This window comes from Lissotriton vulgaris, chromosome 11 (assembly GCF_964263255.1).
Source record: "Lissotriton vulgaris chromosome 11, aLisVul1.2, whole genome shotgun sequence".
Lineage (NCBI taxonomy): Eukaryota > Metazoa > Chordata > Amphibia > Caudata > Salamandridae > Lissotriton > Lissotriton vulgaris.
This window is the reverse complement of record NC_141699.1, coordinates 1,062,406,428-1,062,431,522: the sequence shown is the minus strand read 5'-3', so window position 1 is coordinate 1,062,431,522 and position 25,095 is coordinate 1,062,406,428. Positions and strand designations below refer to the sequence as shown.

Below are 25,095 nucleotides of genomic sequence, written 5' to 3'. Positions count from 1 at the left end.
CCCCTACGCAGAAACAAGCCTGGATTTAAGACCTTTCTGACCCCGTGTGGTCATGCTCTCCTTCTCTGCTCTCTGCTTCCTCCCTTTCGAGCGTGTTCCCTGTTCGGCAGCTCTCCCGGTTTTAGTCCCTAAAAGGCGGATATCTGCCATAAAGACCCACGTAGCTCTAAACAGCTCCCAGCACCTAGAAGATGGATGATCAGTCCGCCGACATAGCGAAATTCCGCTAGACTCCGCAAAGTGCGTCTGAGCGCAGCCACAGCGGACATAAGAGGCGGCGGCAGCAGTCCGTGTCAGGTCAGCTAGCAGATCGCTGATTTCGTGGACTCCTGATTCCTCCCAGCGTGCAACTGTGGTGTGGCGTGGCGGCTGGATTCCGGCTCCTCTTCACACCTGCGCCATCACTGCCCGCCATAGCAGTTTCTTCCCTTGGCAAGGGGACAGTGTGCACTTTTCAAAGCCCTTTACCACCTGGTTTTTCCTCTAGGCCTGCCCATTAAATTAGGCAGGTGGACATATAGATATACCTTCAACAGCCCTTCTCTGTTGGAGGAATTTGACAAGGGTGGAGAGGGATTAGTCTCTGCTGTTGTTAAACTATGGTCTGTCCGAATTTGACTTGGGTGGGCAGACCATAGTCTTGGTGGGGAAGGAACTGCCTTGCATTGTGATGATGTTCCCTCTTCACCACAATATGAATCAGGCCCAAAGGCACATCTTTCCCTAGCATCTTTCCCCTTCATAGTGATTTCTTATCCTGTACGTATTTTTGACAAGTTCACTGGGATCTTGCATCGTTTTCATTTTAGACCCTCTTTTACACTGTGCTGCATCAATTTTACTGGATTTACTCTTTCCTCTCGGCATTCCTCCTGGTGCGGGCTTTCTAAAATTGACCATTAGTGCAGGAAAGTTCTTTTTACTGCTTTTGTTCCTTGTACTTCTTTTTTCTTTGTTTTTACCATTATCTTATCTTTTTCTATGATTTCTTATTCTCTCTTTTACCTCTATATCTTGTTCCTCCTCTTTCCTCTTGTCTTTCCACATGTATATATCTTTTTCAATTTCTTTTAATTCTTCCTCACTAATGGCTCTTCTCTCCTTTTAATTCCTTCGTTTTTCTGCTCACTTTTCTAGCTATTCCCACTCCAAAGATACAGTATTAGTATTATATTTAATATTGAATTCCAGTGTTTTCCTATTGAACAGCCTGATTTACCAAAGTAAAAAATAGCTTTGATGTCTAAGTCACTGTAAGGATATCGTTGACATTAATCTTTTAAATGTCCTATTTTCACATACCATGCACCCTGTCTTATGGAAAATAAGGCCTACTTAGGCTGAACAAGTATTGCAGCCCACTGGTAGCTGTAATTCCTTAGCCCTGTGTCCGTTTTGTACCACATACTAGGGACTTACAGGACAATTTTAAAAATACCACCATTACCATGTTGAAAGGAGGGGCATACGCAGTTTAGCGCTGTTTAGCAGGGGTAACAAGCACAGAGCTCTACAGACCAGCAAAAATTGTGTTCAGCAAAATGGCAAAATAATCTGAAGTGACTCTGCAGAAAGAACACATTTTGAACAGTTATCAAAAAAATGTACTTTAATTGTACATAGATGAAAATTGCACAACAGCACAACATAAATAACACATTTGCTAAAACAATTCTGAACATTCTTTTCTTTAAATATTTTTTCTTTGGCTAAAATATCATCTATGAACGAAACATTATTACCAAAAACACCACACCTTTTAATTAAAATTTTTAAAAAACTCACTCAAAATTAATAATATGTATAAAAAATTAAGCAGCCAACATCAACTCTAACATAGAATTATACCATAAAACTCACATCTACTAGGAATCAGCGTCACTTGAGATGAAGTCCTGGAATGTGAATGACCTGCTGCACTGCATTAATCAAACTGCTGTTCTTCATTGTGCTAAGAGGCTTCGGCTGGTGGTCTCCATGTTCCAGGAAACCCATTTACTTGGGGCACTTTCAGCCTGATTCATCAAGCTGAATTGCGCTCGCAAAGGGCCAGATTCTGAGAATCTGGCCCTTTGCGAGTGCGATTTTTGCATTTGGGATTCATCATCCCAAATGCAAAAATCGGTAATAGCGATTTCGCTATTTTGCGAGGAATTACATTTAAGGAATCTCTATTTGAGATTCCTTAAATGCAATTCATCATCCATTTTTAAATTGCGAATTCGCAATTTCGGGCCGCTATTTACTGCGAGGTCAAACCTCTTGGTAAATAGCGAAAACTTATAAAAAATCCTTTTAAAAGCATTTATCTAAGTTGCATGTTGCACACACACATGTCCTTTGGACATGTGTGTGCGCAACACCTGTTTAAATTTGCATTTAAGGGGTGCTACAGGGTGTCCTTTGGACACCCCTGGCACCCTTTAAATCGCTATCTTATTTGCGATTAGCTAATTGCTAATCGCAAATAAGGAATACTCCCCATTCATTCCTATGGCCCATAGGAATGAATGGGGAGTTATTCCTTATTTGCGATTAGCAATTTGCTAATCGCAAATAAGGAATATGTAGGAATCGCATTTTATTTTGCGATTCCTACATGAATCCCGTTTCTGGGCTCTTCGTTATTGTGTCTCATCCTATTTGGAGCCTTAATACGTGGTATTTGATGGACCAGTAGTGCTTGCCACAAATGGAGGCTGCACTGCAGACGTATTTCAAGGAAAGTCAGGGCATAGTCCAATCACCCTGTACCCACTGGGTGTCTGGCAAACCCACAATCTGTGGCCATGCTAGGCGGTTAAACTGTGCTCAGGAGAAACATAAGTTTTCCCAGATTACTGCCCTTGAGGCCCAGTCAACCTCCAGAGCCAGTTGGACAGAACTCTAGACCTTGAGCGGTAGGTGCCTGCTGCCCTGGAGACAATGAGAAAAGCTCTCTCTCTCTCTTGAGGAGGCCTGACAGTGATGGAGGGCCTCAATTTGTAGAGTATTCGAATTTGGGGATAAGTCTGGGAAATTGCTTTACTGAATGGCAGCCAGGTAGGTCGCCTGCAGGGTGATGCCATGTACTTTGCATGTTAGGGTTCGCATCTAGACAGCCACCTCTGATATTTTGTGGGTGTTTGCAGAATACTAGAGGGCGCTTCATGACCATCGGCCGTGACCTCCCCGGATGAGGCATATCCACTATTAGCTGATATTCCACTGCCCTCCATACACCACTCCCTGGCCCATGAATTGGATCAGGTCATTAAGGCAGAGGAGATTGTGGAGGCACTGTCTGATATGGCCTCGGGCAAAATGCCTGGATTGGCTTCTAGTTGAGTGTTACCAGCTGTACAGTGAGCTTTTGATTCTTCATCTTCTACCCCTGTATAGGGCAACGATTGAGGCTGGCACTTTTACCCCTGAATTTGACGTGGCCACGGTTGTGGTGATACCCAAACCGTTTCAATACTTGGATTTGTGTGCGGCATACCAACTGATTTCTCTCATTAACATTGATATTAAACTCTTCTCCAAAGTGCTGATTAACTAGCTACAGCGCACCATGCCATACCTGGTCCATACCGATCAATGTGGCTTTAAGCTGGGGCGTAGCCCCTGTCATTGTATCCAAAGGGTCTAGTTGGGTCTTTCTCAGGCACAATGGCTGCAGCACCCAGCGGCACTAATCAAAATTGACTTTGAGAAAGCCTTTGACTCGGTTGATTGGTCCTTTTTGGAAACTGTATTGGGGAGTGCCAGTTTAGGGCCTCACTTTCGTAGACACACCAATCTTCTCTATTCCCACCCGTTGGCACAAGTTCAGGTGAACTGGACATTTTCACCTACTGATCCTGAGGGGTACCCAGCCAGGCTGCCTGCTTTTCTCTGTCCTGTTTTCCTTTACTATTGAGCCCCTGGCCTGTGTTATCCATTGTGATGCATGCATGGGGCTAGACCTTGGACTCTGGACCTGAGCAGCGTATGGTGTTTAATGCTGATTATGTGTTCCTTTTTCTTGGGACTGGGTCTGTGGTGTTTGAAGATGCTGGTGCTTTATGGGGAGGCCTGTGTCAATAGTACTAAGTCTCTTCTGGTTCCTGTTACAGTTGGTGATTCTGAAGACCACTGGCCTAGCGTCATAATACCTATCCATCGCCTTCGCTTTCGGTACCGGGCGTACTAGTTTCTACACTTCAGTAGCTGGCGTGGACTCTTAACCTGTTCCCTCTCCTTGCTTCTATGAATAGGATCCTCTTGGGCATACTTTATGGGGCACCACATTCCCTCTCTCTCTCGGAGGTTACTAGGGGTAAGCAGAACTCGCAGAGTTTTACTCCACAAAATTCTATGGAGTTCCATAAATGCTTCGCAAGATTCTGGAGAATTCTGCCCACTCCAAATCATTTGCAGGATGCAGTCCCTTAAGTGCAGCATGAGCATGTTTACATTTGGTCTTCCCTTTTAGAAACTAATTTATAGTGGGCTGTCTGCAAGGAAGGTCTTCTTTCAAGTAGAAGTAGCTGGCTGCAAGTGACAGTCTACTTTTTGTATATCAGAAATTTCTGTGTAACCCTTAATCTTCCACTGTATATATTGCAACTGTTACACATTTACTCTTGCTAATGTCCAACATTAGTTTCAGTAGCTTCAACCATAACTTAGATGCAAACTTAAAAAAAGCTTTGATTGAATGCCTGAATTTCATTTTCTTAATATTTTGGGATGTTTCCAATTACATGCCAGATCCAATGGAACTTCAAAATCTGTAAAAGTCTGGACATTATCCATTAAATAAATGGCTTTGATACATTTGCTTTCAAATCTAAACAGTCCATAAAGATAACAGAAGCATTCAAAAGTTTTTCTAGCCCATTAGCCAATGAGGCTATGAGCACGGCATAAGCAGCGTACTTTAAAGCGGGGCGAGCGTGTGCCTATCATTGGGCACCACAGCTTGTTGACACCAAACACTTGTCTAAATCATTTCTGTAGAGTGTGAACAAAAATATTTCCAAATCACACCCCTATCGTACACCTCTCTTGATCTTAAAGGGATCAGAGCATTCCTATTCCAGCACAAATTTAGCACAGGTTTTAACGTCAAAATAGATTGCTCTCAAGAAACTTACAATTGATTCGCACTAAGCTTCGAATGACTTATGCAAGCAAATGCGCAGCTTAAAAACACATGAATACTGCATGAAGACAACCTTTTTTTGCTAAGTATACTTATTAACTAGTAAATGATAGTTCTGGAACTATTCAATAGGTAACATACCTCAAAAAAGACATGTCTGAAAGAAGGAAATTTTCCTCTGCCCTGGTCTCCATCCTTTCCATTATTACTCTTTGTATTTTCTTGACCATAGAGTCTAAGAGAGATAGAGGGCAATAACACGTTGCGTCACCCCTGTCGCCCTTTTTAGAAATAGGTACTATTATCGAATTTAACCAGGTCAGTGGCAAGCCAAACTTTGTAGCACTATTTACGACATCCTTCAAAACAGTGGTGCACAATTCAACATCTTACTTGTGAAGATTCATCGTATCCTGGGCTACGAGACTTGCCATTAGGACTCCCTTTGATAGCCGAAATTCAATAAAGCAAAGGAGTTATTCAATGACTTGTCCCGCAACAAAATACATGGTTCTTCAGACTGGGGTAAGGAACAAATATTGTTAAACCATATCACCCATGTCTCTGCATGAATCTTTGTAGCCATAAACAAGTGGAATAACCCAACTCAGCCTCTACTGGGCTATGATGGGTTCAGATAGGTCTTGTCTTGACCTTGTCTTTCCTAAGCCCGGGCAGGTAAGTACGCTCTGCCAGCAGAGTTTACATAGTTTTGCATACTCCTCGCTCCATTGTGAATGCAGAGTTTAGGCAAAATTACAACTCCATGGCGGAGCATAGTTAGCTGGCCCCTCCACTCTCCCAAAGTAATTATAAAGTAAGAAAAAAGGCATTTACCTGCAGTGGCTGCCTCCTCCTTGCCATGGCCGCTTTACTTTCTCGTCCTAGCTGTCCTTCTTCTCTGATAACCCCTACGTTGAATATCTTGTGAGTTGGCATGCGTACTTGCAAGACGTACAATGTAGGGGTTATCAGAGACGAAGGATGGCGAGGACAAGGAAGGAGAGCGGCCATGGCGAGGAGGAGGCAGCCACGGCAGGTAAGTGCCTTTTTTCTTACTTTAATGACTTTGGGAGGGGAGAGAGAGTGGAGCGGAGTTCCACGGAGTTGTTTTTCAACTCCGTGGAACTCCGCGTAGAGGCACTGGACCTGCTCGGCCCTGGGTTAGTCTTTCTCTGGCGACAGACTGAACATGCTTGGTGTACATCCCGTGCAACAGTGAACTAAAATGCTTAGTTCACTGTTGAACGGGATGTATATAGTTCATAGCGGTAGTGCTGGTGCATCTGGGAGCACCCCCTCCCCTCACTGTTCAGGCTGGTCGCTGCAGTCTACAGGAGTAAATTAACAGGGCATGTGTCCTGCTCAGAGGTGAACGAAAATGCCCTATAAATTGGTAGTGCATGGGGTGCCAACTCCTCCTCCTCTCCCTTTGCAGACTGGTCACTGAAATCCATAAGGGTGAACGCAAACGAATCTCAGAGCAAAGATGATCCTCAAGGCAATTTCTATATAGGTGTTCAATGGATGAGGAAAAAATTATGTTTTGGTCCACTCCAGCAGTTGTCTGGGACCATCCTCAGACCAACAGAAAACAAAAACAAATTCATAAAATTAATTTTCTCAGCTGCCAATTAGATTATAAACACATCAAGTACTCTAAAATAGAGGTCAAGTATTTCATAATTTCTTTTTAGTCTAAGGAACTGCCTAAAGAGCAGGTTGGCCCTAAGATTAAGCAGGTATCAGCTACTGTAATGGAAGAGCATGTTTATATCAGTAGCTTTTCAAAACAAGCTTTTTAGAGAAAATCATGACCACCAGCAACAAATCAAGAAAACGAATCCTTATCTTATTATAGTGAATTATTATAACCGCGATGGGCGCAACATGTGCGCCACACTTGGCCATAGTGTATGTTGCTCAGTTTGAAAAAGAAACTGTTAATCACAGGAAAACTCCATGTACAGATTCCATCAGAAGTTGGGTGCATTATGTATTGGCAAAACTAGGATGATTTGGGGAACTTCAGTGGATTCATTATTGCGTTATCAGACGTGGCTGATTCCAGGCGTGAAGACTTAAAATTCACTAGCAACTACAACAAAATATGGATGAATTTTCTAGATGTGTAAAGGGTGGATGAGGATGGTTTTGCGATAAAACATACAATGAAATTTGTGTCCTTTGAGTAATGTGCACAGTGTTATAACCAGGCATGTAACAGGATTGTTTACAATTGCCTTTTGTTGAAATGATAAAATCAATAGGTGCAGTGATTTTTTAAAAATATAATTCCCTGTATAATTGTTCATTATTATATTAATGTGAAAGAATATTTAAATGGACTTTATATATTTTTGGGGAGTATCCTATGTGACCTTAATATAATGGTATTACATAATTACTGTTTTTCAATTGTTATTGGTGTAATAGTGTGAGGGAGTGTGGAATTTAGTTTTATACTTATGTTTTTTAGTAATGAGAGACAATTGTTGGGTTAGCACTATTGTCCTCATGATGGTCCAGGAATCTTAATGGAGTGTACAGAGATGTCATAATTTCCTCTTCAATAGGATAACTATACATTACTTGCCTTGGGCATCAACGTTGCTCTGAGATGCTTATGAGGGTCCAATGATATTTAAACAATGTTTCTACTTTTTTATGATACGTGTAATATTTATGTTGTGCTGCACAGTTTGTCTCATTGTCTAGTTAATGTGAAAACACTAAAAAACACACAATGACAGCCAATACAATTGTTCATCCCAAACACCACATTGATTTGGAAGAAAAAGCTTTGAGAAAAGTAGACATACAACCTAAGCTGGGGAATTTAATGGACATTGGGAGGACCAGAGGGTAGAAAATAAAGAATGAAGAATACATGTTAAAATATTAGAGACTGATGAGACTTCCATTATATATGAAGTCACATGAAGGTAGCATGGTGGGACATAGGGGTTATACAGTGACATGTGTAGCGGAGGAAGAAACTTTCCTAAGAAACATGCTATAGAAGCTGCAGCAGACCCATCCTTGAGTTAGGACACAAGTGACTGGAGCAGTCTTAGTAATTGTCAACTGCATCTACAACCCCCAAAACACAGAATGACAGTGACATATTATGGAATTGATGGCCAAAAATTAGTGAGACTGATTGAGCAGATTTACCTTACCTATGCTCACTCTAAACTCCCTGGAAGGCTGTTAATATATAAAAATACAAATTGTAATAAAAAGACACATTGTCTCAAAAGACCATAGTAACGAAAGGGATCACTTTCTAATTGTGCTTTGGCACAGTGCTGTCACTCACAGAGAGAAAAGCCAATGACTCTGGTGAGAGTAGCAAAAACTTAATGACACAAAATCAGACAAGTGGCAGAAGAAGGATGACTGAAAACTGAAAAAATATAATTACAGGAATTATATCTTTAGCAAAAACAATTCAATTTGAGCCTGTCCTAGATCAGGGGTTGCAGTTGAAGGTCACAATTTTCAGTCTAACCACTAACAATGTAAATGAATACAATTTAGAGTTTAGTTAGGCAAATGTCTGTTAGTGGGTATTCTGAAAATGTGTTGTGGGTCCTGTGTTCCCTGGCCTATGCTGTGCACCCTTGTTTTTTTTAAGTTATGAAACCTTTTCTATTATACAGGCGTAAATATGCAAGCCAATAGCATATAAAGAATCTGTGACTGCTTCATAATCTTCTAATTTGCTGCATTTGTTTTTGATAAGGCTTTAGAAAAACATGGGAGAATTGATTATCTATTCTCAAATGCTGCTGTGGGGGTCAACCCAAAGAACGTCTTTGACACCACGGAAGAAGAGTGGACCGAGGTAAGACTACATAGTACTAAAATGATCTAATTTTGAAAGTCTCACTTTGGTTTAATTTGCTATCTGCCGTTCAGACAACTATCCAGTCTATGAAGCAGTTGTTAGTTCTTACTGTGCTATAGTACTCTGTGACACCCGACAACTTTTCCTCACCCTTTCTGTCGCCTCTAGCTCCAGGACACCTCAGTTGGGGTTAGCCGCGTGCTCGACAAGCTTATTTAATAATAATATAATAAGAATAAGAATAATATAGCACCTGTGTTCATCTGGGTACAATTAACTATGTGTGTGATAATGACACCAATTACCATTATCGTAATTCAAATGTATCACTTACAAATGAAGAAATTAGAAAATTAGCTAACATTGTGTTTAATGGTGAAGTGATGTGGTGGAATGTGATGACCAAGTTTGTGTTTATTGATTAACACCGTTACCAAGTATGGTAATCTATCTCAAACCCCAAAGGAATTTCTTGTCGGGTACTGGAGACCTTAGATTGGCCCCCCTCTTCTTGCAGAAGCCAATTCCTCCCAAATGGTTTTAATGTTCTAAGGGGCATTTTATATGTCAGCTGTGGAGTTCCACAGTGTGGTTCACCCAACAAGGCAGTATGAGAGTAAATTATATTACGGGAAGGCTCAGTAAAATATACTTCATACACAAATGTATGTCCAAATACAATTAGAGTAAAACTGACCTTAGAATCTGATTACAAGCTTTAAAAGTACATAATGAACCAAGATTGGCCCTTGTACTATGTACCAATCAAACGTTACAGCTTGCACATTTTAGTTAAAGTAACATGATGGGAAAACACAATAGATTACACTCTGTATCCCAAACAAAGGGTGCATTCCCATTGGGTTCCCAGATGAATTTTAAGGCATTAACCTCATTACACATCAGGCTAGATTCAATTTGACTGAGTCTTGTCTGCCAGAAAGGAGACTTATGTGCAGACAAAAGTCTTCCTTGCTCTGCCTACACAAGAACATATGTTTCCACAAGTTGTGCACAACTTACCAGACACCCATAACTATCTGGCTGCAAGCATTATACCTCACACTAAAGATGGCACTGAGGCTGCAGATCACACAATTTCTCAGGATCATTACAGTGAGTGAGTTTCGATTTGGGAGGCTCAAATCATAGCAGAGGATCAAACCATCAAACGACATGGGGGGTTTTCACAGGTAGAACCAAAATCAGTAAAAAGAGCTTTCCATAATAGGGAAGGCGTTTGGTTCTCCTAGATGCCACTACTCAGCTAAGTGCCTTAATGCCAATCTGGTGGAATAAGTCTTATATAAAACCATCACATAAATAAATAAGTTACCAGGTTCCTTCTAAGCTCCATCATCTGAGAATCTCACTTTCTACCCTCTCACCAGCTCAAGTACGCAACCAATCATGGACATAAAGATCAACAGATTGCCTCATGTACCATTAGTAACAATAAGCCCTGCATAGTAGCCCACATGGCACAACAGCACTCTAGAGAAATGATAGCCATGTGCTTACTTTTCACCCTCTACCAACTCAAATAAAGAATACTCAGGAACAGATAAGCCACTGGATCGCCTCAGACGCTACCTTGGAATTGAGGTTCATATGAGCCTTGCTCCTGAGCACTTATAGACAGTGAGCAAAGGAGAATACTTTACTCCTCTGAGCTACTTAAGGATATACTTATGTTTTCGCACTGTACACCTAAAATCTTGCACCTCAATAGCATGAAATGGGTGGGTGGATCGGGAAGGGTGTTAAATATCCATTGCAGGAGGCAATGTATTGCAAGTTAAGGTACAAACCAGCATATCGAAAATCACAGTCAAATAAGGAAGGCCTTACTAAATAAATGATTTTTTGTGCGGAATTTGAAATGTTTGGTTTATTACAAAAAATTTAAAGTACATTACTGAATAATGAAAATATTTACAAGCAGAAACTGCTAGGATAAGGGGAATTCAATTGCCACAAGTCCATCAGTACAGAAAATAAAAAATGAGGACAATTCTAAGCCTCAAGTGTGCAGCAAAATCATTAAGAGATTGGACAGCTTCCCTAGTAGCACCAACAATCCTCTGGCTCACCCTCAAATTTGAGGGGTTGTAAGAAAATGTTGCCATAGACAAGCATGGAATGTGCAGAATATTCATGGCATGAGCAACTAAAGAAATACCTTCCAATAGATCAGAAATAAGACTTTTTAATCATCGCACAGCCTCACCACCTAAGCACTAACCCACTACATGAATATTAATTTGGCCCTCTCTGGCCTAATGTCATCGGGATGTGTCAGAACAGACTAGTTACATAAACAACAGTAAACCATTGTGAATGAATTCAGTACTGAGATCAGTTGGAAGAACTTTAGAGAAATGTTACATTACTGAGCCTATGCTAGAGAGTCTTCTGTCAGACTAGTGTCAGTGGGAAATAAACAAACATGACTTGCTTGACAACATGTAGGAGAAATTTTAAAAAGAACACAAACATTATGAGACACTCATTTTGTAAAAGATGGTGTTGATACCTATTTGAGGCCTGGTTAGCTTATGTTAGGAACATACACTTTAGCAGGTAATATCAAAATTGTTTTAAAGTGAATAGTATCATATCAGAACACACGTGAATTTGAGCATAGATTATTTTTCTCCATGTTATTATTAATGCCCAATTCTGAATAATGCACAAATGCTTTCTCACTTTCTATTGACTTAATTGAGCCTATGGATTCAACCTTATGTAAAACGATTAAGGCAACCTATGGACATTGCATCACTATATTGAGAGTACATTGCTAACTAGATTGATTATCAGTTATGCTGTCCATTGCTATATCTGATATTTTCAAGTGGTCCTTTCTACATATTATCTTTTAAAATAACTGGGCCCGATTCACAGAACTAACTTAAGACAAAATCCTAAACTTACCACTTTTGGTATTCACAGAAGTTAGGATTTTGTCTTAAGTTTGTCTTAAGACAGACTTAAGACAGACTTAAGACAAAATCCTAACTTAAGTCTGTCTCAAGTCTGTCTTAAGACAAACTTAAGACAAAAACCTAACTTCTGTGAATACCAAAAGTAGTAAGTTTAGGATTTTGTCTTAAGATAGTTCTGTGAATCGGGCCATCTGTGTCCCACTGACGTTAGCTACTTTTCATTAAATGATTCAAAGCACTTCAGATTTACAGCATGCTCCTCATTTAGAAAAGTGGTAGGAACAGGATGGAGCTTAATACATTTTTGATATTCCAGTTATTGTTCATTTTTTCAGTGCCATGCCATTAAAGACAATATGTAGATACTACCAGAAAATGCAGTTGAAGGACAAGGAGCTAAAAAAATAATAGCATCTGTAGTGTCTTGTGAGTTAGCGATGATGAAATCTTTTGATTCCTGATGGACTCCATAGAATTGTGAAGTAAGTGTTCGGATGTGGTGAATAGAGTTCACGTTTAGAATGCTGAGTTCGCAGTTACATGCATCGGAATGAAGAAGTGTAATAGAAAGCTACATATGTGGTGTATTCATTTACTAGCTCTTAGGCTGGGGAGGAAGGTACAACTGGTGATGACATAGGGATGCGTAACCCAAAGATCAACAGTGCTCTCCTGGAGAGTTTGCTGTGGTCCCGTAAACTGCTCATGCGCGCCACACATGCCTCAGTCAAAGTGAAAATCGACGTTTGGAGTATGAGGAGTCAGAGCACCATTCCAGCCATTGTGAAGCTTTTGAAGCTAACAAAAGCCCACAGAGAAGTTTATCCATCAGTAACCAGAAACCTGCTAGTAAGGCCCTGAAAGAGGTACTGCACCACTACACAACACTGAGCTAGAAATTATACAATGTGTCAAAGCTAAAGGCAGTGACAATCAGGTACAGAGAAGTGCTAAAGACAGTGCAGGAAACACTAAAAGGCAGTAACAACCCAGTATGGAAAATGCAATGAGCAGCTACAGCCAGCTGCAAGAGAACACTGTGAGCAGAAGCAGATAAATGCAGAAATCCATTGGAGGCGGTGATAATCATATATATAGAGAATACAATCACGTTTACCAGAACCTGATAATGCGAGCCATCGGACCTCTACACTAAGCGTCGCAACCCAATCAGAAGCATGGGAATTGTGCTTATGAGGCTGGTGAGTCACTTCGGACCAATGGAATAGTTTACTTTTTTCAATCGCTGCTGAAAAGAGCACGTTCTCACCTTCGATATAACAAAGAAAGAAAATATTTGGGCGGCAGATGGTCTCCCTGGATCAAAATCTTTGAAGATTTCATTGATGCACTAGAAGAAACACATAACAAAAAGATTGTCAAATACCTCAAAAATCTTGTTGTGAAGGAGTAAAAGAGGTAATAAAGAAACTGCTGAGAACTGACAAAGTCACATGCAGTTAAATCAAAGAAGTGTTACATCTCAAGTTCAATTCAATGCGAATGTCGATTACAAAAGATATATTTTCAGTCAGGAATGTCGGAAAGCTGGTGAAACAATTGACAAATGTGTTGAGAGACTTAATACACTCATCAAAAATGTAAGTTCAATTAATTCAATGATAAAGAAGCTATAAGTTTCCGAGTTATTAACGGATGTCTGTCAGATTCATTCAGATGATGAATGCTGAGAGAAACCCTTAGTCTGGTGCAAGTTCTCATGTCTGCCAGAGCTGAGGAACATGTTGATGGACAAGCTGTTGACATGGAGGCTGGAGGTGCCCTGAGTGAGTCAGTCATGAACATTAAAAGCAAGCAGAAACACAAAGTTGAAGGACACAAAGCAATATCTTCAAAGAAAAAGAAACTGCTTTAGATGTATATTTTCATTTCCACACAGAGGTAAATGTCTCGCCATTGGACAAGTATGCAATGGCTGTGGGAAGGAGAACCCTTTTCTAAAGGTTTTCAAGGCGAAAGAAAAGTAAGTGCGCCACCACAAGAAAACAAAATGGATGCCCGAACGTTCCAGTAGTGACGTTCTATGCACACCCACAAGGTCAAACTGAACATCAGCTGAGGCAAATAAACACTAAATGTAGTTGATCGGCATCTAAATCTTCATATAAGAGTTCTTCAGTTGCATTGTCAAGTGACAGTGAGGGAGACGGATGTGTGATGTCAATGTTTACCTCAGAAAATAATGTGAATGTGGGAAGGGCAACGAAAACGCGAAATCATTTGGATTTGCTTGACTGGAGAAATGTGGGATTATTAAATCAATATGAATGCTTGTATTTGTGCAATGACTTCCCCAAGACACCTGTTCTGTACCTTATTCCAAAGAGTATGAAGTGAAGTGCGTTAAAGGGAGACATCCAAAATCGTATTTGTCGAGATATCAAACATTGCTGTGCTGGCCCAAAAATTGCAGGGGGCACTCCTCTGTGCAGAATTGGAATCTGCTGAAGTGATGCAGATCTTTGTGTTACTAAGCTGGGAGATAGCGGGTGTTTGCCAATTCTCAAAATTGTTCATCAAGGAGTGATGAAATCTTCTGAAAGTTTAGAAGCGGAATTGTATTTCCCAGATAGTCTTTTTATCTTATCTACAAATACATGATTTTACACATGAATCTAAAGTTATAGTGAATATATGCGTTTTACTGCCAAGAATATTGGATCTTCTTTCCTGTGAGATTATTCAGCTACATACATTATTAAGTCATAGTCCTTTATAATTTTTTTATCTTTATTATACACCTTTGCACCAATTTCAATGGGGCTAATTAGGATGATTCACTTTGCACCAGATGCTGAGAAGAAGAGGCTTTTTATATCCACATGATTACTTCCCAAATCTGAACAAATATGTGTTGGACATTTATGTTAGGTATGTCCACAGGACGATGAACCTTCATCCTTATATCTTCATTGGAGTAGATATCAGATGATCCACAGGTGTTTAATGTGGGTGGAGGATGTTCCACATTTTCATATTTGAATAGTTTCCAATTCTGTTCTACACCCCGGAAAAGGGTTAAATAACCCTATGACAGGTTCTCGCATATGGCACCCATTGATGACCAAGATGTATAATTTGCATGATGAATTGCTTGATGTGCTATAATTAAGTAATTGAATGATTCAGAAATGTTGTTGACACATGTAATATAGTTAGCTTTTAGCTCTTATTTAATTCCACATAGGGTTTCACACCCTTTGTCCTGCCAAAAAAAGTAAACTTACGTTCAGGGGGTGTGATCTCAAAACCAATAGTCAAAAGACTACATAAAGGCTGTGACAATCTAGCCACGAGAGAACAAGATGAACTGAAATTCTTTATTTGTTTTTTTACAACCATAAAACATAACACTTTAAAAAAAATTGCTACAGTGTATGTTAAAAAACAATTTCACGATAAAATACATAAAAAAGTAGAAACTTTGTTATACTCATTAAATACCAGTGTTCACGATAAAGAACATCATTATGTCTGGATAAATACAAGATTTTCCAACTCGTTAATAACCATATTCCCAGATTCAATGTCTGCTTTTTTTAATAGTGAGGCAATCAAGGTTAAAAACTTTACCCCTCGACAGATTAAAATATTTGATAACCCCCTGCCCAGCGGGTAATAGTCTGCCTACAGGTATGTATATTGAACTCTTGTAAGATTGATTTTAAAAGCATTTTTCTCGCTTCACTTACTTCAGGACAGACACACATCACGTGGCAAAGGGACTCCTTGTGATATCCACATAATCTGCAAGTTGCATTATCATATTTCCCTTTCCAATTTGGTTGCAAGTCCTTAGTTTCGTATACTCCAAACCGATACAGCATATAATTCTTTTTCAGAAACAATCTGAAGTGAGCTGCTATATAGGCTTGCAGTTTTAAATTTTCATATGAATTTATCACTTTCCAGGAGTATTGTATTTTTACCATTGTATTTTTGTCTTCTAGGAAAGATAATTGTTTTGCGGAGCCGTTGCATACTCTGTTGAACGCCACCCTCTCCATCTTGCTGTCCCATGCCTCTTGAATGTCCAGTTCTACCAGAGCAATTTTTAGGTGTTCAACCCATGAACACAGGGTTTTTTGATCAAACGGGGCCCTTATTACTGTCCAGCATAGATTGTTCAGGGTGCCAGGTTCCGAAGAGGGAAGTTTCCAACATAATTTCACAAAAACAGATTGCCTCTGGAATTTCTGATTTTGAAGTCCAAATTCCAGGGGAATCTATGCTGGTGACGCTGCTCTCGGGAGATGAAAAACTGCTTTATACACTATAGTCTGTAAATCGTTTAAAATTCCGGATTCCCGACCATACCATATTTCTAATCCGTAAGCCAATGCTGGAAGTATTTGTGCTGCCATTGTTTTTTTAAAGATGACTGTAAGATGGGCAACTCAATTTTATTTGTAGCTGTTTGTATGCAAAAATTAAAGTTTGTGCTTTTGCTCTTATTGCACTTTTTTGATCCTTAAAGGACATACATCGCCCTAAATTGATATTCAAATACTTATAGCTGCCTACGTCCTCTATTTCCTTACCATTGGCAAACCACTTACATTTTCCTTTGATCTTGGGCCTACTAAACGCACCACCTTTGTTTTTTTCCTGTTTATCTCCAGCCCCTGTTGGTTGAAGTAATTAGTCAGGTGGTCGATGACTCTTTATAATCCAATAGGAGTTTGGCTTAAGACCACTATGTCATCTGCGTATTGCAGGTACTGTATGTGGTCCTCAGCCAATTTCGGGGAATGGCTATTTACTTTTGACAAATGGTTGTCTAGGTCTGCAAGGTACAAGTTAAAAAGGCTCGGGGCCAAGACATACCCCTGTTTCAGGCCGTTTATTATATTGATCTTAGATGATGCTATGCTGCCATCTCCCAGCTTAACCCGGTTTCTCTATGGAGGGATATTATGGAGTTAATTTTAGTTGTTGTGATACTCCCCATCCTTTCAATTTTATCCATAGTCGTTCATGTGAAACTCTGTCAAAAGCCGATTTTAAATCTATATAGCATACAAATAGACCAGATTTATTTAAAATTGCTTTTTCTGTAAGGAGTGCAATTGCTGCCAGGTTTGTGCTTGTACCCATTCCTTGCCTAAAACCAGTTTGATATTTGGGAATTATACCTTTCTCCTCCATCCAGTCCTGTAGATGTAGAAGTAGACAGGAGGCATAGAGTTTTGCATCAACATCCGTCAAGGCGATGAGCCTGTAATTACTAGGCTCATTGCAATTTCCGTTTTTATATATAGGATGAAATATGCTCCCGCTCCAGGATTTAATGATCTTCTTTTGTGACTACAAATAATTAAAGAGTGGAGTAAGAAAATTTGCCCAAAATTCTGCATCATGTTTGAAGATTGCGTTTGGAAGTCCCTTAGACCCTGCAGCTCCCTCCGTTTTTCAAGTTTTTTTATTACTTCTTTTAGTCGATTGTTGTCAGTTAAGATGTTTGAGCCATTATGAATTGAATGCTGTGAACTATTTTCAAATTGAACCTTATTGTGGTCGACTAAAATTTCTTCACGTTGTTCTATTTTCCCTGGAGAGGGGTCAATGTCAATTTTTGTGTTTTTTTTCCTCCTGCAGGGTGTCTGGCCCAGGTTCCAATTTCATCAACACTTCGTGGTTTATATTATTATATGCATTTTGTATATGTAGTTCCCAACTTTTCTCACTTATTCCTGCTTTTTGCGATATTCCTGTTCACTCAGTTAATTTGTTTATTATGCCCCAGAATTCACAACTGTTAGGCAATTTACTGGCCCAGAGTAGTTTTTCCCAGAGCTTTTCCTTACATTCCTTTTTTGCCACTCTACACCTTTTTGCCACTCTACACCCTTTCCACGATGGGATAGCGGGCGGACTAAGTCCGCCCGCTATCCCATCGTGGAAAGGGACCACCCGCCATAAGGGCGGGGAACCCGTGGGGGAAATTAGGATGCGCCCACCAGAGTGGCGGGCGCCTCCTGTATTTTTACCATTGCGGCGGGCAGTGCTGAAAGACCCGCCCGCCGCAAGGCAACCGGGTGGAAAAGCGGCGGACGGTGTCTCCGTCTGACGCGGACCCCCCAGCCATGATAATATGTCAGGGGGTCATTCCGGCATGGATGGCGGGCGGATCACCCCGCCAGGCCGGCGGTGGCTACCGCTGGCCTGGCGGGGGCGATTCACCCGCCATCCTAATGACGGAAGTTTAAAACATCTATGGCTTGCTGTAAAGATCTCAGTAAATTATCACTCCATTTTTCTGAGTGAGAGGATTGCGACGGGAATTCTGAAATTAAATCAATTCCACTCACTGAAGAGATTGTAATTGGGGATGACCGGGATGGTTGACTTCCCATAGGGCTAGAGTTTAGCATGATGTTTTTCCTCTCCTGCTTGTCCGTGCATACTAAGTGTTTTATTGGGGTGGGGGCTGCCCTCCCTCATCCCCAATTTGTTGATCCGGAGGTGTGCCTATAGCTGAACTCTTTACCCGGTCTTAAATGTATGCATCCTCATTTAGTTGTATGTTTAAGTCCAGTGCTTGAATGAGGTCCGCTTCATCTAATATGGAAAAAGAACTAATCCATTCATCGGTTTGCACTTTGTTATATTCTTTATTTTTGGCTACCCCGAGGTCTCCTCTTTCCTTTAAATATTCTCCAGGTTTCCCATCTTTATTTTGAACAAGCTGGTCTTTAAGCTGTGCCTTGGGAAGATACACCTGCCCTATAGTCGTTATCAACACTTTATTTGGTGGAACATCAATTCTGGCCCTCTCACTTTTTGTGTCTTTGTTTGCCTTGTTTAAGTCATCCTCACTTCTATTTATTTCATGGCCTGTCGTCCTTATATGTGCAGATCTATACATTACAGGACTGGGTTGTATTGATTTAGTGTTGGTGCTTGGGCATCCCGTGGGCTGTAAGCTACTTTTGTCCTGTGTTTTTGGCGTTATTGGACTCAGCAGACCTTGAGCCCCATCTGTGGCATAGATTGCGGCAATTGGATCCTTAACCTAATGTGTGCGGCAGGAATTCCAGCCCTGTGCTGGACATTCCAATCGCGGGCATGGTCGTGACGGAACCATTCCGTCATCAGCACAACCCAACAATGACTGATGACGGAATGATTCCGTCACAAGCATCGAAGGGGTTAAGAAAATGGAATCTATGGTTCTCGTTTTTTCCTCCAAATTTTAAAAATTCACTTATTGGTGTTAAGACTGAAACCAACTTTTTCTTTCGAGATGATGAATTTTCCTTCCTTCTCTTAATATCTGCAGTAGAATTTAGATCTGCTTTTGACAGTCTCTTTTTAGGTTTCCTCTGTGGTTATTGTCGCATTTTTCCTGATCTCATAATCCTTGATTACTCACTCCGTCCCCCGATGGATCTTTGTTAGGTTCCTGTTTTGACTGAGGCAAAATCAGCAGATATTCCAGTGTAACAAGACAAGGTGCGTTATTATTTTGCTTAGCTTATTAACAACTGCAGCTCATGGCTTTTTAGCTGCTGTTTGGCGGCTCCCCCTGTACCTTAGGTCCCACGGTACCTTAGGTGAGTTTTCCCCACAAGGCCACAAGCCACTGATAAACACACACACTGCTGCCAATCACAACACGGCGGGCTGGCTTGCTCCAAACGCCCCAAATGCTGCTGCTACAGCTGCCACAGCCTCTGCTTCCAAGAGGGGCTTATGCTCCAACAACTACTGCTACCAGTCTGGTCCACTGATCCAATATAGATTAGCTGATTATTTAGAACCTAGTAAATGGCCCGGCAGCCTGCTGGGTCAGCATAGACCCTGACTCCAGCCCCATACGAATGTATGACGTTTCAACGCATACATTTACAACACATGCCTTTACAATGCAGTTTTTACATCGCAACACCCTTTACAACACACTCCATTACATTGCATGACACTACATCACATTTTTAGAACTACCTTTACAATGCATTCCATTACATCGCATTATACCTTTACAACGCATACCATTACATTGCATTTAAGGTAAGTATTGGATAGTATAGGGGTAAAAATGACTATTCCCACTCAAGGGGGTGCAACAGTAGAGTAATTTTTGATAGTGTCGGGGTAAAAATTACTATTCTAACTCCAGGTGGTTGCAGCAGTAGGGTAAGTTTTGGACAGTGTTTGGGTACAATGAGTTGTAATGGTATGTGTTGTAATGGCTTGCGTTGTAATGCCTGTGTTGTAGTGACATGTGTTGTAATGCCTGCGTTGTAGTGACATTCGTTGTTAAGGATGTTGCGATGTAATGTCTGCGTTGTAAGAGTAGTGAGATGTAATGGTTGTGTTGTAAAGGATGTTTCCCTCCCCATACCAGAGGACTTCCCTCATATTTAGAGTTCACCACCTTCCTGACAGGGATCTATGTGCCTTTAGCAATTACTCCACACTAGCTATGTACTGAAATGAATGCTGATCGTCTCTATTATTGGTTGGCTTAATCATTATTTTATTTGTATTTTTATGAAGCAAATTCCCCGATACAAAAGGGTTTAAATAGGATGAGGCTACCATCATTTGTGAGCTGATAGCCATGTGGCAGACAGGCCACTATGTCCAGGGTTTCCAATGGCAGAGGCAGATACTGAGGCTGCACTGGGAGAAACCCAATGGTTCACCTGGCTAAACGAGGAAGGGGAAACATTCGCCTGACAGTGCTGAAGCCTGCCAGTTTATGACATAAATTCTGCTCTGCCAGCCTCTAAATGGGGCTCTAAATTGGATCAAGAGGTCTAATTTCATGTGGTCAAATTTAAAAGTATCTTCTGACTTGTGATTTCAAACTATTTTAGGGAGCCTCCACAACAATTATGTCTTGAAAATGTCAATCTTTAGTGTTTTCCATGTATTATCTGTTGATCTACCTCTTATCTGACTGTTGCACAGGTTCAAGATGACTGCAGAAGAGCAATTTATTATTTGTTCTCTGATATTGCATAAAATGATCAATGTGTTTCTCGCACTAAATGCAATCTTGGTCGTAGTCTTAGAGGTGTCAAGATAAAGTTTTAGGGCCTCATTTATGAAAAGTTAAGCATTGCTGCACTTTTCATTGCCCCCTCCTTGCGACATGCTGGATGCGTCATATTTAAAATATGACGCATCATGTTGCAAGGAGTTACAGATACGTCAGTATTTCTGACGTATCTATAGGCGCAAAAATGACGCATTGCTGGAGTGTGTCACAAAAGTCACGAAACTTCAGCAATGGGTCATGTAACATGGGCAATTCCCATTTCAATGTGCCTGCCTCAGTCTTACGACCTGCTGTGAGGCAGCGTACGATATTGACGCATTTGCGTCCTAGAAGTGGCGCAGTGAAATCTCATAGATTTCACTCCGTCACTTCTACAAGGCTTACCTGCGTCAGAACGCCCCCCTAATACATTATACCTGGTGCAGGTATAATGTGGCGCAGGGGTTTACAAAGTGACGCATGTATCTAGATGTGTCACTTTGTAAATATGACGCAACATGGTGCATTTTTTACGCCGCTGGGGCGTCACAAAAAGTGACGCAAGGGCTCATAAATAAACCCCTTAATGTTTTGTGAGAAACTATCTGCAAGGTTTTCTTGAATATAACCAAGGCAAAACGTTATGGTTATGTGCAAAACTGCCCCTTTATCCCACCCAATATATATGCTTTCCCTTCCATTTCTTCGATCTTATATAGAAAAGTCAATTTTCTAGGCACACTTTTCTTCTTGGCCAAATGTATTTTGCCATGGAAATCCTGAATCTGTGGAGCTTGATTTTTCATTTTTGTGTGGAAATCCTAGCTCCACATCAGAGCATACAGCCTTCTGGGAATCGGGCTTTTATCATATACGTGTAACAGTATATAATGCTGTTCTTTTTTTTCCTTGTAACAGGATATTGGCCCATACAGTGTCAGTAAGACTGCCCTCACAGCTTTAACCAAGATTTTGGCATCAGAATTATATCCGATGAATATTCGGCTAAACTCATTAGCCCCTGGAATTATCAAGACACGGATGAGCTCTTTTGTAAGTATAATCAAATTAAAATTTAAAGTGTCCCCAAATTAAAAATAAAATATGCCAGATTTCTCTTCTGTAGGCACATAAAAGGCATGTAAACAAAACACAGCTGAATTACTACTTGATCCATTCTCTATCAAATTAGCAAATTGAACTTCTAGAAAAAAATGATATAGCGTGATATATATACTTCCAAACAGAATATAACAGCATAATCTAGTAAAAAAAAGCTGCCTTGGTGTTTTACAAAACTTATAGAATGGATGTTGAGCACCTCACTGTAATACTATGGTTAGATCAAACAGAAGTAGCATTTGTAATTCTCAACAATGCATATAACTGGGGAGGGAGGTATTGGATACATACTTTGGGGCAGATTTACAAGAAAGTGACGCATCTGTAAAGATGCATCACTTTCCCTGCGCCACCATTAGAAACCTGTGCGCCACTATGGATGCGCCGAATTTAAAATACGGCGCACCATGGAGCAAGAATTGACAGATGCGTCACAAATTCTGACGCATCTGTTGACGCAAAAGTCATGCATTGTTGGAGTCGTGTCGCAAGAACGACGCAACTCCAGCAATGCAGGGGGAGGCCTATCCTTATTATGCTGCGTCACTCCTTACGCCTGCTTCAAGCAGGCGTAAGAATTTGACGCAGTGGCGGTCTAGAAGCGGTGCAGTGAAATCTTATAGATTTCACTGCGTCACTTCTACAAGGCTTTTTTGCGTTGGAATGCCCACCCTGCATACATTATACCTGATGCAGGTATAATGTGACGCAGGGCTTTACAACGTGACACATCTACCTAGATGCGTCACGTTATAAATTGGCTGCACTTTTACACTGCTGCTACATCACAAAAAGTGACGCAACAGCTGTGAAAAAATGACCCAAGGGGCTTGTAAACCTGCCCCTGTATATGCAGACAAACTACAGATCTCTTTACAAGTATTCTCTGTTTAGGCCATCTATGTTCAAATAAAGTGCCCCTGAAACTTTCATGAATTGTATGTATTCAAAGCTGCTCAAATTGAATTTGGAGAAAACTGAAATTATTATTTTCTGAAGAGCACATAACATAAAAATAAACAAAAAATCGCTACTCTTGTGACATCATCACTAGCAAGCTGTCGTTTTTGCTTCTTGCTTCAGCACACACGACGATCATAGATGTATACTGGAGTCCGCCTTATGACAATAATTAAGGTCTAGAACAGTTCTATGAAGTCTAGAGGGGCATACAAAGCGCTCCCTCTTTGCCAAGAGTGATGACTGTCACCTCGAATGGCTATAAATAGGCTGTGGGGTTTTAGGTTTAAACCTATAATAGCTGATAAAACCCCACTGAATGATAAATTGCCCTCACCGGTGAAAACATATAAACACTGAAAAAACACCTGCACAACCACAAACTAAATGCCATTCAAAGAAAGGAAAAAGAGAGTGAAAGAGTCATTTTTTCTTCCTGAAGGTGTCAATACAATGTAACTTTGTTATACAAGTTAGCAGTAAGGAAGACTGGCTAACATTTTTTCTGCTTGAGTTTTGTTCTTTAGGGATGCCACTAAAATATTGTTTCTTCTTCCTTTTACTTTTTTCAGTGTTGTGGCCTTTGGTCTTAAGATGCTGGGTTTAGTTTCATGTTTTAGCTCTAGTTTAATTATTTTATAAACTGTAGAGAATCGGAAAATATCAAACTCATATTTGATATTTTGGTCCATTCTGGTGCACTGTTTTCTTATGCACAGGAACTAAAACGCAAATATTTATCATTTCGTGCTTGATGTGGCATCAAAGAAAGAGTCATCCCAACTGTGTCCCTTAGCTGTTGGTTCTCAGCCCAAGGAGCTATGAATGCTGAGGGCCTTTTCACAGAAGACTACATGGGAAGGAAAGAGCAAGCGCACATGACCCAAAGACTCATTGAAGAAGTATCGTATGGTGTACTACAATAAGATAAATTTGGAAAAATCTATTTGGACCTCATGTACACTATAAGTACACTGTCTATATACCATGTTCTTTCAGTGCAGAAAGCAAGCAATAATAAAAGCAAAACGTTCCATAAACACCGGAAAAACACCTTTTCAGTTGTTTTTAGTGGCGCGAAAATGTGTAATCACTGATAACAACTGTTTTATAAGATATTGAAAACACTGAAAAAACCCCACCAGAATTTACCAAAAATAGAAACTGAAAACAGGAAAGCCTAGCTATAAAGGAATGGCAGTGGTTGTGGCAAATTTATTAGAATTGTAGGACAGAACCTTTTTACCTGTCGCCTCTAGGGAGAGTGGACTACTAGCCTCACCTGTGACTTCCAAATGGGTGTGCCAGTCTCCTGCATCTGGATCCTTTGCTTATCCATCTGGGACATGAATGTCACATGTGTGCACCTTACTTGTGTGTGTATAGATTGCGTGTGGAGCATTTATGACACGTGGCTGTAGATACACTGGGTTCTACCTAGTGCTTCCCACTTTCACGTGGCAGGATGGAGGGTTGGACAGAGAGTCTACACAGCAGATGTGAATTGCACGGCTTCCCCCTATGCTGAATGTTGTTAAGGAGAGGAGAAAGTGGATCCCTTTGAAACTGGGGAGTTTCCTGTTGCCCTCTGCTGGCTCCATGTTGCTCTTTGTTGGCCCATTATTCTCTGGAGCAGCAAAATCCCCACCGGTTAAGAGATAACTCAACTGGACTGCTTAATTTGCGTTTGTACTCTTGTTTTGGATTGCTGCTAACAGGAGACTCCCGCTTGACCCCTCCCTCCTGCTTACACATCCTGACGATGACCTTTGCAGGATCAGTCTGACTGGAATAAGAAAAAAGGAAGGACTGCCTATAATCAAACTCAGAAGTGATTTTAACAGCAATTTTTTGGGGATCAAAGCATAGGTTCCCTCACTAGACCTGACATCCCTAGGTGTCTAATTCAAAGGTGCAAAGAGGGCTTAAGGCACAATCCCCTATACCTCATAAATTGGTAACACCAACAGTTACCCCACTGGCTTACCCAAAGCAAATACAGAAACAATTTGACCAGCACACTTTTTGAAAGGTCAATCAATTAACAGATTCACAGTACAGTTGTCGCACAAAG

At 40.7% G+C, this 25,095-nt stretch overlaps 1 protein-coding gene across 2 annotated transcripts in view; it reads left to right on the top strand.

The window, feature by feature from the left end:
- LOC147684072 (dehydrogenase/reductase SDR family member 4-like) overlaps positions 1-25,095 on the top strand; it is a 106,170-nt gene that overhangs the window by 58,820 nt on the left and 22,255 nt on the right. For both annotated transcript variants that reach the window (XM_086944425.1, XM_086944427.1), the window contains 2 exons: positions 8,877-8,978; positions 21,858-21,992. In XM_086944425.1, the coding sequence (XP_086800551.1) occupies positions 8,877-8,978; positions 21,858-21,992 (237 nt within the window). The remainder of the gene's footprint in view (positions 1-8,876; positions 8,979-21,857; positions 21,993-25,095) is intronic.